Raw genomic sequence first — 16,638 nt, forward strand, 5'->3', positions numbered from 1 at the left:
AGCCTGGGAAGTCAAGGCTGCAGTGAGCCACAATTGTGCCATTGTACTACAGCCTGGATGACTGAGTGAGACTCTTTCTCAAAAAGAAAAAAAAAAAAAAAGAAAAATGCAAGAGGACAACTAAGAGATCATTCGCTTCTCTCTTGGGGTAAGAAGAATAACACTCAGTGCTTAGAGAAAATATTGTAATGCTAGCAGGTGTTAGAAAGGCAGACTGCTTAGCTCATGTTTCGCTTCTGCCTTTTCTAGGAAGGAAAATGATTTTCAAACTGAAAGATAGAAATAGGTGAGAGAAGACAGAGCAGATAGTCTCTGTAAATAAGTTCAGGTCTCTAGGCTCTAACAGTTTCTTTTATTATCAAAAAAATAGTTCTAGCAGATGTAACTATAGAGCCATTTATTATTCTGAGAAAAATCATGGAGAGTTATAAGGAAACTGAGGCAAATATTATCCTGCCTTTCAAGAGGGTAATGCAAAGAATAGATGTATTCACTGTGTGCTGCACATTGAAATAAATTAAAAATAAAGAATAGACACTATACATGGTCATTAGTGGTAGAGTTCTGGGACAGATTATTTGATAAGGAGATAGTAATCTCTTAAAAACAGTGGATTTGTTGTGAACAGATTATTCCAAATTCACCTTAGTTCTATTTGTTTTGTTTTTTTTTTTTTTTTTGAGACAGAGTCTCACTTTGTCACCCAAGCTGGAGTGCAGTGGCACAATCTTGGCTCACTGCAGCCTCGACCTGGGCTCAAGCAATGCTCTTGCCTCAGTCCCCCAAGTAACTGGGACTATAGACCCACACCACCATGCCTGGCTAATTTTTTGTAGAGTGGGGGTTTCGCGATGTTGCCCAGGCTGGTCTTGAACTCCTGAGCTCAAGCAGTCTGCCCGCCTTGGCCTTCTAAAGTGCTAGGATTATAGGTGTGAGCCACCGCACCCAGCCTAGTTCTCTTTTTGGTTAGCTTTATCAGACCCATAGATTTTCAGGGGTCTGTGTGCCACCTGTTTTTGTAAATAAAGTTTTATTGGAACAAAGTCGTGCGCATTTGTTTCCCCATTGTGTGTGACTGAGTGAGTTCAGGACCTGCTACTAAGACCATATAACCTGAAAAGCCAAAAAAATTTACTGTCTGGTCCTTCACAGAAAAAGTTTGCCAGCCTCTGGATTAGAGGAATGATATAGACTACATATCTGATGTAAGCAGGATAGTTGAACATTTGCCATAATATTAATATCAAAGGTACAGGTTATGAATTTACAATGGACTGAGTAACTGTATCCAAAACATGTTAATAAATGGATCATTTGTCAACCTGAAGGGAAGTCTTCAGGCATTGTGTCATGAAGATCTGTCCTTGTTTTTCTGGTCAGCATCTGGAATCATGGTCAAAGCCATTTCAGAAGGCATGCTTATTTTTGTAGATGACTCAGTACAGTTAGAAGACAGAATTAAAATTCACAGTTATTGCCAAAGCCGGGAAGATTAAATTCAGTTGTGATAAGGATTAAGTTATATACTTAAAGTATTTTTCAAAACATAGGAAGTTGGGGGAATTACCTGTTTTGACAATAGTCTATTAAAAAGGACTTTAATGGACTCAGTCTGAACAAAGAGAGGTGTTAGAAAAAGCAAAACATGCTCTCTTATGTTACATATCATGGCCTCCTGGTCTACTGTCAGACCCTACCTGGAGCAATTGTTTTCATTTCTGGGTACCACAAAATACCACAGGTAGTACCTTTAGAAAGTAGAGTTTGTTCAGAGGAGAGCAACTAAGTTATCTAGAAACAAGGACTTTGGAGGAACAGTTGAAATAGCCAAAGATGTTAAACTTGGATAAAGGGAAAATTAGGGAAATGTAAATGATAATTACCTTTAAGTATTTAAAGCCATGTGAAAGAAGGTATAGATTTCTGTTTTGTGTTTCAAAAAGGAATAATTTGTTTTGTTCAACATTAGAATAGGCTGCTTTGTGAACATTTCTGTGACTAGAAATCATTCAGAATTGTTCAGGCACAGGAGGAAATTCTGTGGGAGAAGGGACATTGCTCCGGACTACTTTAAAAAAGCTATCATTACATAATATAATTGAAATAAATGCAAAAGGAATTTGAGGGGGAGAATCACTGTAGACTGGAGTTACATGGAAAACTCAATAGGACTTCAGATGGACCTAAAAGGATATATAAGATTTATATAGGCTGAGAAGATGGCAAGACATTTCAGATGGGATTATGGCATTAGTGCCTCTTGAAAGCAGGAGTATATGCTGTAGTCTTGTGCAGAGGCGAATGAGGTGGCAGAATGACAAAAAGTTTTAAACATTGGGAATCAAAGGTCATTACTGGGGAGTGAAGGGAAAAGATGAACTTTTCTACTCTATATCAAGTTCTTAAGTGCCTGACACAGTCCCATGCATTCTCTGACTATTCAGGCAGATGAGGATTTCAGGGCCTTGAATTAGCATTCTCTGGAGGGTGAGGTTTGCTTGCCCTGAATTAGAGTTCTCAGGAGGGTGAGTCTGCAATTGGAGAATATTAAAGAGGCAGTGGCACTAAAATAATTTTAACCTACATTCCAAAAATACCTCATTAGCTGTTTAGTTGAAACATTCTCTAATTTTTACTATTTAACAAGCATATCTCTAGTTTATTGTTTCGAAAGATGTTTCTTTAGAGTTTGTATACTGCCCTCTTCTATAAAGTGGGGGAAAAGCTCTATGATGGATCCCTTTTTTGGTCATAGTTTAAGACTTAGGTTATGAAGATTAATGAGGAATTTAAAAGAGATATAGTAGCACTTTAAGGGCAAAACACTCTTCTATGTGAAAAGTTTATTCAGAAGAGTGCCAGGGAAGTGATATTGCAGAAAGGCTAAACTGGGGAGCACTGCAGAAAGACATGAAAAAGGAATCTGGAGTGGAAAATCTCTTGTCTGTTTAAGGGGAACAGCTGAAGCAGACTTGGAAATTAGAAAAAAATTACTTGTATAACCTGATTATATTTGTTGGTTGTGAGGAAGTAATTTTGTGAAGGTGGCAGGGACACAGCATATTTCATGTTCTAGAAAACTGCTTTTTGAGATTATGAATACTTGGCTGTTTATCTTTCATTAAGATGGATAAATGAAGCAGAGACATGAGCTTTTCTTGGAACTTCATAGTAATCCAGTGGCTAAGTAGGTAACAGAATGCAAATTTGGTATATGATGTTAATGTATTTTTGCTACTCTGCTATTTACTAGGAATGCTTTAAACTCCTAGTAAGTTTCATTTAGACTGATTCCAGTGATGTAAGTACCGATTTTTATGACATTTGGTCAATTTCTTAAGTGGGTATTTTGTCTCAAATGTTGATGTTTACTTCTCTTTTTGAATTGCCTTTCATACAGAGCTTGGGGGACTCCTGAAGTATGTACGACCCTTCTTGAATTCCATCAGCAAGGCTAAAGCAGCTCGCCTGGTCCGATCTCTTCTTGATCTGTTTCTTGATATGGAAGCAGCTACAGGGCAGGAGGTAAGTGATGTTAATGACAGAAAGTAGACAATATGGAGAAAAGTTTGTTTCCATGAAAGAAATGCCTGCCTGCACTTTAGTACTAATGTGGAAGGGAAAGCTGGGAGGACAGCGCAGGACTTATCATGTCAGTTTCTCTTTGTTACAGGGCATTTGATACTTTGGGTCTGTTCCATGCTTTGCTTTGTAAGTGGAGATTGTCAGTGGTCCCTGGAATCCTCATTACATCAGGGTCACAAACTGATTCTTGTCTTTGAGGTATTGTATTGCCACACCTTTGTAATGTTTTCTGTGTCTGTGGTACCTTTCATCTCGTGTCACAAAGCTCCTTCTGAGCACTAATTAAGTCTTGTGGTATTCCTTCTTAGCATGTTTTGTACTGCGTATATACCTTTATTGAGGGGTGAGCATCCATCCGTTTGTGTCTCATTGTGCAGAAGTGACTCTGGTGTTCCTGTGCGTGTCCCACAAGTTCAGACTAGACCCTGAGCTGTATTAAAGAGTGCCTCTCTGTAATCACTGAATCTTTTCCAACCTTCTCAAAGATAACTGTATTTTCTGCAATTCAGGAAGAGACACATACCAAAATTAAACATCATTCTGTAAAAAGTGGCAGATTCAAGCAGGGTATATTGTCATTGCTTGAATCTGTTTGTAGGAAGAATATAGTTGTTGTTTTTCTTATGGATATATTGATCAGTACTCACTGAGTGCCTGCTACGTGTTAGGCAGTGTTTTAGGTATTGGGGATACAGTTGTAAAAACACAGTCACTGTTGTCATGAGGATTATTTTTTAATGGGGAAGGCAGGCAATGAACAAATATAAAATGTCAGATAATGTAAGGGCAGAATTGCTAGTTGGTTATATGTCTGATTGTTTGCTATGGCCTCTGTGGGCATGAAAGGTATGAAAGGCCATAGTAGCGTGTTGAATAAATGAGAATTTCAGAAACCTGGGACACATGGATCCCACTTTGGAATCATACCTTTTGTAAAATATGGCTTTAATGATTCTTTGAATGCTGATTTAAACACTATATACTAACTTTATTTGTAGAAAATTCGTTTGTAGAGCAGTCTTCAAATTTATGTCTCTGACAAAACTGTTTAATGATAGTATATACAAAATAGATGGCTATTTTGAATTAAAGTGTCAGTTATTTTAAGGAATATATTAAAAGTTATTTGGGGTATTAGTCTTAACTAACTTTTAAAAAAAATTATACCTTAAAAACTCATGAAAGTGGTACCATCCTTTGTTTGAAATAGAGTACCTTAAAATAGATTGATCAGTAAATGTTAATTTGAAACTGACTGATAAATGTTGCTTGGAAGGTTTTGGGCAGAAAAGTTAATTATGGAAGCTGCTCCTTTTTGCACACTGAAGTTTCTGAAATTATCCCTCCCCATAACCACCTAGAGCTCAGTGGGTAGAACAGCATTTTTTTTTTTTTTTTTTTTTTTGGGCGATGGAGTTTCACTCTTATTACCCAGGCTGGAGTGCAGTGGCACGATCTTGGCTCACCACGACCTCCGCCTCCCGGGTTCAAGGGATTCTTCTGCCTCAGCCTCCTGAGTAGCCGGGACTACAAGCATGCATCACCGTGCCTGGCTAATTTTGTATATTTAGTAGAGACGGGGTTTCACCATGTTGGTCAGGCTGGTCTTGAACTCCTGACCTCAGGTGATCTACCCGCCTTGGCCTCCCAAATTGCTGGGATTACAGGCGTGAGCCACCGCACCTGACCTGCATTTGTTTAATGATCATTTCTCCTATTCCTTTGTGGAAATCCATTCAAGTCATATTTTAGTGCTCTGCTATAGTTCACTAGTAGGATTTCCTGGACTTTGTCATGTGGCTCCCTGACTGGTTAGGCTGTCTCTTAACTGTGGTTGTATGTTGTCATTGTTCATTGCACATTACATTTATATACATTAAAGACCTTTCTTCCTTTCCTTAGGGTGAAAGGAAACACTTTTAGGCATTGTATCATTTTATTATCAGTGTCATTTTAGTTTTTAGTAAAGGCTGTTTTTGTTTTCATTTTTTGAGACAGCCTTGCTCTGTTGCCCAGGCTGAAGTGCAGTGGCACAGTCTTGGCTCACTGCAGCCTCAACCTTCTGGAGTCAAGTGATCCTCTTGCCTCTGTCTCCTGAGTAGCTGGAACTACAGGCATGCACCACCATGCTCGACTAATTTTTGTATTTTTATGGGATGGTGGGGTTTGCCATGTTGCCCAGGCTGGTCTTGAACTCCTAGGCTCAAATGATCTGCCTGCCTTGCCCTCCCAAGTCCTGGGATTACAGGCGTGCAGCACTATGCCCGGCTAAAGCTGATATTTTTGATGGTTAGCAGCTTTGCTTTTATCAAGAACCAGAGTCTTATTCCACCAAGCAGGACTTCTTTTGGTAATTTTTGTGGATTATGGGTTATTTGCTTGTTTTGGAGCAAATTGTGGATCATCCAGATTGTCTCACCTGCACCTCAGACTCAATTTGGGCAACCTCAACATCCAGCCATTTGTTTAATTTTGTCAATTCAGCTTTCTTCAGTTTCTCCACCTCTTTCGTATGTATTTGTTCTCTTTTTTTTTTTTTCAAGATAGAGTCTTGCTCTGTCACCCAGGCTGGAGTGCAGTGTTGCGATCTCGGCTCACTGCAGCCTCTGCTTCCTGGGTTTAAGCAATTCTCCTGCCTCAGCCTCCCAAATAGCTGGGATTACAGGCGCCCACCACCACACCCGCCTAATTTTTGTATTTTTAGTAGAGATGGAGTTTCACCATGTTGGCCAGGCTGGTCTCGAACTCCTGACCTTGTGATCTGCTGGCCTTGGCCTCCCAAAGTACTGGGATTATAGGTGTGAGCCACTGTGCCCAGCCGTGTTCTCTCTTTACAACTACCATCTAGTTTGGTTCTTAATTATTTTTTATTTGGACTACTGCAAAAACCTCATTCAGTCATTGTCAGAGATACCTTACCAAATAGCCCTCTGATAATTTTATTCCTCTCCCTCTTCTCCCACAACTCAAACCTTCAGTGGCTTTCCATTGCCTGCAGTATTAGATAATTAATGGTTTTCTATAATACAACCTACTGCAGTAGTCTAATCTCCCAGGACTCTACTAAGCATATCAAACATGTCAGCCATGTTGGATGCCTGGTTGTTTGCTGAACAAGCCTGTATGACCCTCATGCTGTACTTTTCTCTTCCATAGCCTTATCTCAAGTTCCACCTCCTCTCAACTCTTTCCTTCCTGAGTTTGATGTGGTTTTAACTCTTTCAGTGACTCACATTATATTTTGTACATGCTCTATTTCTGATTATTCTGCCTTGTATGACAATTGCTTTACACTTGCCTTATCTCCTTTACTGTAATATAATCTCACTCAGGTGAAGCACTATATGCCTTGCTGTAGCACAGAGCCTTCCTCATTCCCAGTACAGTTCAAATTCCTTAACCATGGCTACCTCTGACCACATCCACTATACTAGTCTCCTTTTACTTTCTTTACAGCTGTAATTACTGGCCTTATTGCCTTATGCTTCAAACTGTCTGGGGTTGGGACATTTATATACATATGGATTGCTGTCAGCTTGATCTTAACAGGGTTTTTTTCTTTACATTGTTTCAAGTCTTTGCTTACATCTTACATCTTACTTCCTCAGAGACTTTCCTTGATCAGCCTATCTTTTTTTCCTTTTAAAAAATATTTATTTTTTACAAAAATTAGCCAGGTGTGGTGGTGCATGCCTGTAATCCCTGCTACTCAGGTGGGTGAGGCACAAGAGTCGCTTGAACCCGGGAGGTAGAGGTTCCAGTGAGCCGAGATGGTGCCACTGCACTCCAGCCTGGGCAAGAGTGAGAAGAGTGAGACTCTGTGTTAGAGTATACTTATATACTCTAAGTGTTGTATTCCTGGCATTTAGAGTACTTTGGCTTGAAGAAGCTGCATAGCTTTTTGTTGAAGGAATGTATGGACTGTGCCTGTGCCTTCCCTATGGTAGATGTGCAGTGGTGTGCTCACAGCTCACTGCAGTTTCAACTTCCTGGGCTCAGGTGATTCTGCCACCTTAGCCTCCCAAATAGCTGGGACTACAGGTACACACCACGACGTCTGGCTAATTTTTTTTTTTTGTATTTTTAGCAGAGATGGGATTTTGCTATGATGCTTAGGCTGGTCTCAAACTCCTGGGCTCAAGTGATCCTCTGGACTCGGCTTCCCAAAGTGCTGGGATTACAGATGTGAGACACCATGCCCAGCCAGGAAATACTTTGTTGAGTTAAGGTCTGAGTTTATTGAATTGAGATGTAAGCATTGGGTGTTGTTATTACATTCGTTTAGGTAACTCAAGGTCTCTGACTTGGGGAAATAGGATATAATTTTTATTCTTAGTTCTTTTTTCTTTTTGAGATAAAGTCTCTCTCTGTGTCCCAGGCTGGAGTGCAGTGGTGTGATCTTGGCTCACTACAACTTCTGCCTCCCTGGTTCAAGTGATTCTCCTGCCTTAGCCTCCTGAGTAGCTGGGATTACAGGTGCACGTCACCATACCCAGCTAATTTTTATATTTTTAGTAGAGATGGGCTTTTGCCATGTTGGCCAGAGTGATCTTGAACTCCTGACCTCAGATGATTTGCCTGTCTTGGCCTCCCAAAGTGCTGGGATTACAGGTGTGAGCCACCACACCTGGCTTTATTCTTAGTTCTTTTTTAAAATTTTTTGATTGGGTGTTGGGAAAGAATAGACAAGCAAGTCATAGGCGGATGGCTATCATGGTAGTATTGAGGCCTGAGGCAAAATGGGAAGTTTTATTTATTTTATTTATTTGAAATGGGGGTCTTGGTCTGTGGCCCATGTTGGGGTGCAGGGGTGCGACCGTAGTTCACTGTAACCTTGAACACCTGGGCTCAAAGAATCCTCCTGCCTCAGCCTCCCAAGTTGCTGAGACTACAGATGTGCACCACTACACCTGGCTAATTAAAACAATTTTTTGTAGAGATAGGGTCTTGCTGTGTTGCCTAGGCTGGTTTCAAACTTCTGGTCTTAAGCGATCTGCTTGCCTCAGCCTCCCAAAGTGCCTGGATTATAGATGTTCCCAAAGTGCCTGGATTATAGATGTGAGTCACCGTGCCTGGTAAAAGAAGACATTTTAGAAAACTGTTAAGACAGCTAGAGTTTTGTGTTAAGGAGTTTGGTACTGAGAGTATGAGGGAGGGGATTTCCCTTGCTTTTTTCTATTTGAGGACTAACAGTAAGACAGATGTATCTGGCCGGGCGCGGTGGCTCACGCCTGTGGTCCCAGCACTTTGGGAGGCTGAGGTGGGCCGATTGCGAGGTCAGGAGATCGAGACCATCCTGGCTAACCCGGTGAAACCTCGTCTGTACTAAAAATACAAAAAATTAGCTGGGCATGGTGTTGGGTGCCTATAGTCCCAGCTACTCAGGAGGCCAAGGTGGGAGAATGGCGTGAACCTGGGAGGTGGAGCTTGCAGTGAGCTGAGATTGTGCCACTGCGCTCCAGCTTGGGCGACATAGCGAGACACTGTCTCAAACAAAAAAAAAAAAAAAAAAAGACAGATATGACAGGGCATGGTGGCTCACGCCTGTAATCCCAGCACTTTGGGAGGCCGAGGCGGGCTGATTGCGAGGTCAGGAGATCGAGACCATCCTGGCTAACACGGTGAAACGTCATCTCTACTAAAAATACAAAAAATTAGCTGGGCATGGTGGCAGCGCCTGTAGTCCCAGCTACTGGGGAGGCTGAGGCAGAAGAATGGTGTGAACCCGGGAGGCAGAACTTACAGTGAGCCGAGATTGTGCCACTGCACTCCAGCCTGGGCAGCAAAGCAAGACTGTCTCAAAACAAAACAAAAGACAGATACATCTATAGAACCATCTTCAGCTTGCTATTCCCAAAGTTGTTATGATTCAGGTTATGATCTGTTCATTTAAATGCAAGGTTTGGAGCCTAGAAAGTGAGGGCATGTGAGTCAGGGAGTGAGTGAGGATGGGTTGGTGGGCAAGGGCTGGGGAGTGGAAAAGGAAGGTGAAGAGGAGGGAAGGAAGACCGAACCATACTCTTGCCAAATAGTGAACTCAACTTGCAGAATTAACCTTACCTTCCAGGGATCTATAGGGAGTAGCCTATGGGCAACTTTTCTGGTGTAGTCTACCCAACTGAAACACAATAGTACTTTTTTTTTTTTTTTTTTTTTTTTGAGACTGAGTCTCACACTGTCGCCCGGGCTGGAGTGCAATGGCATGATCTCGGCTCACTACAACTTCTGCCTCTCAGGTTCATGTGATTCTCCTGCCTCAGCCTCCCAAGTAGCTGGGAGGTGCACACCACCACACCCAGCTAATTTTTTGTATTGGGGGTTTCACTATGTTGGCCAGACTGGTCACGAACTCCTGACCTCATGATCTGCCCGCCTCGGCCTCCCAAAGTGCTGGGATTACAGGCATGAGCCACCGCACTCGGCCCACAATAGCACGTTTTAAGAAACCTCTCTACTAAAAATACAAAAGTTAGCTGAGCATGGTGGCAGGCACCTGCAGCCCCAGCTACTCAGGAGTCTGAGGCAGCAGAAGTGCCTGAACCCGGGAGGCGGAGGTTGCAGTGACCCGAGATCACACCGTTGCAGTCCAACCTGGGCATCAAGAGCGAGACTCCATCTCAAAAAAAAAAAAAAAAAAAAAGATATCCAGTTCGTGTAAAAAAAAAAAAATCTTTGCTGTAGGAGAAACACCTGTGATGATCTCAACTTAAGGCTAGGTTAAGATAGAGTGCTGCAGTTAGGCACAAGTTCTGGTGCCAGCAGCAGATATATGTGATAGTCCAGATATTAACTGATTAGTAGTCCTTAGGTAAATTCATCTTATACAATTGTGATACAGCTTGCTTTTATTTTAGTTTTTGGTTCTGTCTTATTTTTAGAGAATTTTTATGAGCTCAGTTGAGTTTAGAGTTGGAGATTAGGTAGCCACCAGGGGGCTCCAGTGAGGAGTTACAAAGATTTTGTTGGTTCTCTTACTGGCAAATCTTATGTTGTTACCCGTCAGTTCACCTTAGGTGAATCACTTAATATCTGGACTATCAGGGAAATGGAGGCAGGTTAATTGCAGGAGTATAATTCATTGTTTCTTAATTAGCGATATACTTTAAGTGACCAAGCTCTCTTCTAGACTAATGAATCAGTAGCCCAGGCATTCTTTTTTTTGGTAGGTGGGTGTGGTAAATGATTTATTGAAATGTAACTTAGAGAGGAATATTTCTAAGTCCCAGGTATTCATTTTTGTGTCCTTTGAAAAATCTCGCTGGGTAAAACTTGCGGCGGGTGGGGGGAGCATTTCTTACCCTTCCAAGTCATGTAGAACTAAACACTTAATATTTCGTTTTGCTAAGACTATTCAGAGAAATATTTTCAGTTCCATTTATATTAAAAATCTTACTTGGAATTTAGCTTTTCAGAATATAACTCAAAACTCTGCAATTGTGATATAGCTTGCTTTTATTTTAGTTTTTGGTTTTGTCTTAGTTTTAGAGAATTTTTGTGAGTTCAGTTGAGTTTAGAGTTGGAGATTAGGTAGCCACCAGGGGGCTCCAGTGAGGAGTTGTAAAGGTTTTGTTGGTTCTCTTCCTAGTGCATCCTCTGAGTACCGTGTAATGTTACCTGTTAATTTATTTACAGAGCTAGAATTTAGGATGTAAAAGTAGAAGATCCTGTCAATTTGGATTATGTCCCTGTAGTTTTTCCTTCTTACAGCATCTCTTTTCTTTTCTTTTTTTTTTTTTTTTTGAGACGGAGTTTCACTTTTGTTGCCCAGGCTGGAGTGCAGTGGTGCGATTTTGGCTCACCGCACCTTCCACCTCCCAGGTTCAATGGATTCTCCTACCTTAGCCTCCCAAGTAGCTGGGATTACAAGCATGCACCACCATGCCTGGCTAATTTTTTCTATTTTTGGTAGAGACAGGGTTTCTTCATTTTGGTCAGACTGGTCTCGAACTCCCGACCTCAGGTGATCCACCTGCCTTGGCCTCCCAAATTGCTGGGATTACAGGCATGAGCCACCGCGCCTGGCCAGCATTTCTTAAGAGAACTTTGGATTTATATAAAAACCTGTTGTATCAGCAGTTCTCTGGAGAGCTCAGTTTCTCATTTCATTTCTTTTGGTTTTATGCTCTAATTAGCAACCTTAATATAAAACTTGCAGTAACCAAAGTGATAGAAGATCTGCAGTACTTAATATTTACTCTGTCAAAGCTAGCATGTCAGGGATACATGATGGCGTGCTAGACTGTCTAGCATTGAGTGCTGCTTTAAGTCAGTTACTTTGCACCTTACCTCACTACTTAGGTGGCAGATAGGAGTCGGGGTTCAGAGTGCCTTTAAAGCTTAAAAGCGCTTTTACGTGTTAGGCTAATTCTAATTTATTTTATTTTTTTTTATTAAAATATTTTTTTTAAGACTAGTCAAAGTGCAGTAGTGAGAAGCAGGGAAAGAGTAGATCAGGAGCTCAATCTGTAACTGACTGTGAACAATCAAGAACTAACTGCTAATACAACAGGTTTTTATATAAATCCAAAGTTCTCTTAAGAAATGCTGGCCAGGTGCAGTGGCTCATGCCTATAATCCCAGCAATTTGGGAGGCCAAGACAGGTGAATCACCTGAGGTCGGGAGTTCGAGACCAACCTGACTAAAATGAAGAAACCCCAACTCTACTAAAAATAGAAAAAATTAGCCAGGCATGGTGGTGCATGCCTGTAATCGTCACTATCTTTGGACCAGCTTTTATTCCCTTTAATACAAGCTAAGTTACTGTACCTGTTTGCTTTAAGAGTGATGATGAATTGATTAGTTGCATTGCTTAGAATCTGAAAGGGAAAAAGCCAGCTGGACCTTTCGAGTCTTAAAAGCAACTGCTAGGAATGAGGCATTAGTGCTTAGGATGAGAATTTCTCCCCTTTATTACCTGTGTATTATACATTACCATTACTATTTCTAGCCAGTGAGAAATCTGTGCTTTAAAAATTCCTAATCTGTCATAGAAATCTACATTCCAGAGCTATACATGTTGTTTGGAAGTTCTTGGTCTCTCCTGGGTAGGTAGAAGAGGAGTCTTGAAGATAGAGCTCTTTTCCTAAAAAACATAATCTAAACACAAAGATATTTTATGTGTAAAAAGCCAAGTTGATGCTCCATTATGATATAACTATTATACATTGAGATACTGTGGGTCAGACACTAAATAGAGCAATATGGATAATATGTAAGGAGGGAATTTAAGCTGTTCTCCAAAGCATGGTTTGTGGGAAGAATTTGAGGACATAATGTTGCATGTACTGTCTCTTCTTATTGCAGGTTGAGCTGTGTTTAGAGTGCATTGAATGGGCCAAATCAGAGAAAAGAACTTTCTTACGCCAAGCTTTGGAGGTAGGTTTTACATTGGTACTGATTTCAGGTCTCTAAGCATGAGACAGATGGTGAATGTAAGCAATACCATCCTTATCAAAAGTATCTTCAGCAACTTCGTAATTACCTAAATACCGAAAGATTATTGATGGTAGCCCCATTCATGAGAATTGCCCTAATTGAAGTTTTGAGACAGATTTGCTACTTGGCTCGGAGTAATAAGCAACAACATGGTAAAGTTAACAGTCATTTGCTGGCTATAATAGGGACAATACGTTGGCTAGATCATCTCTTATGCTGAATTTGATGCTATTATCAGAAATTGCGTATTTAACAGTAACAGTTCTGTGATGTCAATCTTTGATTTCTTTCTGTGGCTTTTTTTTCCCCCCTTCAATCAATGCCTTTTCTCTTTCCTAGGCAAGACTGGTGTCTTTGTACTTTGATACCAAGAGGTACCAGGAAGCATTGCATTTGGGTAAGTAAGCTGGTAATAAGTCATCTCAGCTAGCTAAATGAGTGTATTCTAAACCACCTGGCTACTCTTATTAATTACCTGTTAATAATTTATATTCTACCCACTTGTAAGAAGGATTTAAGGTAGCTTACAATGCTGCATTTGTCATGGGAAAATGTCATTTGAAAGTTTAAAAAACTGGCTAGAGTTAATCTGTCAGATTTAGAGGACAAATGGGTAGTTTTAAGTTTACTTGAATTTAGAGCAGTAAAATCAATTCCATTTTAATAACTAAAATTTAAAAAAAGTATGTCTATATTTTGCATATAGTACTTGTTAAATTTCAGATTTAGGTTTTTAAATTGGAAATGTTTGGCTTGCTGTCCTGTTTACTGTATCTGCTTATATTCTTAAAATCTGTTTTAAAAATCAAGAAGTTAATTGGGTATAAATATATTTGGAAGCTGGAGTGGCCAACTGAAGCCTTTCTCCTGTGTGGCCTTTAAGCACCTTGAAATCTTCCCTGCTTTTTTTAAATTTTGTTTTTATTTATCTATCTATTTATCTATTTATTTATTTATTTATTCTTTTTTGAGACAGAGTCTCACTCTGTTGCCTAGGCTGGAGTGTAGCAGCGCGATCTCAGCTCGCTGCAACTCCTACCTCTCAGGTTCAAGCGATTCTCCTGCCTTAACCTCCTGAGTAGCTGGGACTACAGGCATGTGCCACCGTGTCTGGCTAGTTTTTGTATTTTTAGTAGAGATGGGGTTTTGCTATGTTGGCCATGCTGGTCTCAAACTCCTGATCTCAAGTGATCTGCCCACCTTGGCCTCCCAAAGTGCTAGGATTACAGGCATGAGCCCCCGTGTCTGGCCACTGCTTGCTTTTTATGAGTGGGTAGATCTGGACTATTTTTTCCGAACAAAAGAACATGGCTCTTATGATCTATTAGGTTGAAGAGTTTCCAACATTCAATTTTTGGACTGCAAAAGTGGCAATTTCATATGGTTCAAATAGTAGCATTTAAAAAATAACTTTAATAAGATATGGTTCACTTACTATAAAATTCACTTTTAAAGTGTGTAATTCAGTGGTTTTTAGTATATTCACTAAGTTGTACAACCATCACCACTACTGAATTTCAGAATGTTTTCCACTGGGCATGGTGACTCATGCCTGTAATCCCAGCACTTTGGGAGGTCAAGACAGGCAGATTGCCTGAGCTCAGGAGTTTGAGACCGGCCTGGGCAACAGGGTGAAACCCCATCTCTACTAAAAATACAAAAAATTAGCAGGACGTGGTGGTACACACCTGTAATCCCAGCTACTTGTGAGCTGAGGCAGAAGAATCGTTTCAACCTGGGAGGCGGAGGTTGCAGTGAGCCAAGATTATGCCACTGCACTCCAGCCTGGGCAACAGAGCGAGACTCTGTCTCCAAAGAAAGAAAAAAATTTCAGAACTTTTTTTTTTTCTTTGAGAGGGAGTCTCGCTCTGTCGTCCAGGCTGGAGTGCAGTGGTGCGATGTTGGCTCACTGCAACCTCTGCCTCCTGTGTTCAAGCGATTCTTCTGCCTCAGCCTCCCAAGTAGCTGAGATTACAGGCACCTGCCACCATGCCTGGCTAATTTTTGTATTTTTTAGTAGAGATGGGGTTTCACCATGTTGGTCAGGCTGATCTCGAACTCCTGACTTCAAATGATCTGCCTGCCTTGGCCTCCCAAAGTGCTGAGATTACAGGTGTGAGCCACTGTGCATGGCCTCAGAACATTTTTATCACCCTAGAAAGAAACTTACTATCCATTAGCAGCCCTGGGCAATGACTAAGCTATTGGTATATTTGTAGATTTGTGTGTTCTGGGTATTTCTTATAAATGAAATGATACAATATTTGTTTCTCTGTGATTGGCTTCTTTCACACAGCATTATGTTTTCAGGGTTTATGTTGTAGCATGTGTCAGTACTTCATTCCTTTTTTTTTTTTCTTTTTTTTTTTTTTTTTGAGACGGAGTCTCGCTCTGTCGCCCAGGCTGGAGTGCAGTGGCCGGATCTCAGCTCACTGCAAGCTCCGCCTCCCAGGTTCACGCCGTTCTCCTGCCTCAGCCTCCCAAGTAGCTGGGACTACAGGCGCCCGCCACCTTGCCCGGCTAGTTTTTTGTATTTTTTAGTAGAGACGGGGTTTCACCGTGTTAGCCAGGATGGTCTCGATCTCCTGACCTCGTGATCCACCCGTCTCGGCCTCCCAAAGTGCTGGGATTACAGGCTTGAGCCACCGCACCCGGCTCATTCCTTTTTATTGCTGAATAATAGTCCATTGTAAGGATATATCACATGTGTTTATCCATTCATCAGTTGATGGACATTTGTGTTGTTTCCACATTTTAGCTCTTAAGAATACTGCTATGAACAGGTTTTATGTGGACATGTTCTTCTTCTGGGTATATACCTAGAAGTGGAATTACTGTGTCATATGGTAACTGATGAGCTGTTTAAGGAGCTGCTAAGCTGTTTTCCAAAGTGGCTGCACCATTTTATATTCTCTTTAACATTGTATAAGGGTTCCAGTTTTCCATATCCTCCCCAACACTTTTTTTTTTTGATACAGAGTCTCACTCTGTCGCCCAGGCTGGAGTGCAGTGGCCAGATCTCAGCTCACTGCAAGCTCCGCCTCCCGGGTTTATGCCATTCTCCTGCCTCAGCCTCCCAAGTAGCCGGGACTACAGGTGCCTGCCACCTCGCTTGGCTAGGTTTTTTTTGGTAAATTTTTAGTAGAGACGGGGTTTCACCGTGTTAGCCAGGATGGTCTCGATCTCCTGACCTCATGATCTGGCCGTCTCGGCCTCCCAAAGTGCTGGGATTACAGGCTTGAGCCACCGCGCCTGGCCCTAACACTTGTTATTTTTTAATTTTAGCCATCCTAAATAGTATTTCATTATGTTTTTGTTGTGCATTTCCCTAATGACTGATGATACTGAGCATATTTTCATGTGCTTATTGCTCCTTTATATGTCTTGTTTTTGTTTTTGTTTTTGTTTTTGTTTTTTTTTTGAGACGGAGTCTTGCTCTGTCGCCCGGGCTGGAGTGCAGTGGCCGGATCTCAGCTCACTGCAAGCTCCGCCTCCCGGGTTTACGCCATTCTCCTGCCTCAGCCTCCCGAGTAGCCGGGACTACAGGCGCCCGCCACCTCGCCCGGCTAGTTTTTTGTGTTTTTAGTAGAGACGGGGTTTCACCGTGTTAGCCAGGA

The 16,638-nt window shown here is 41.3% G+C and overlaps 1 protein-coding gene across 1 annotated transcript in view; it reads left to right on the forward strand.

The window, feature by feature from the left end:
- Nucleotides 1–16,638, forward strand: part of PSMD11 (proteasome 26S subunit, non-ATPase 11) — a 42,653-nt gene that overhangs the window by 6,986 nt on the left and 19,029 nt on the right. Inside the window, exons 3-5 of the mRNA XM_008010993.3 lie at nucleotides 3,401–3,525; nucleotides 12,890–12,961; nucleotides 13,361–13,418. Of these exons, the coding sequence (XP_008009184.1) occupies nucleotides 3,401–3,525; nucleotides 12,890–12,961; nucleotides 13,361–13,418 (255 nt within the window). The remainder of the gene's footprint in view (nucleotides 1–3,400; nucleotides 3,526–12,889; nucleotides 12,962–13,360; nucleotides 13,419–16,638) is intronic.

The sequence above is a fragment of the Chlorocebus sabaeus genome, chromosome 16 (genome assembly GCF_047675955.1).
Source record: "Chlorocebus sabaeus isolate Y175 chromosome 16, mChlSab1.0.hap1, whole genome shotgun sequence".
Lineage (NCBI taxonomy): Eukaryota > Metazoa > Chordata > Mammalia > Primates > Cercopithecidae > Chlorocebus > Chlorocebus sabaeus.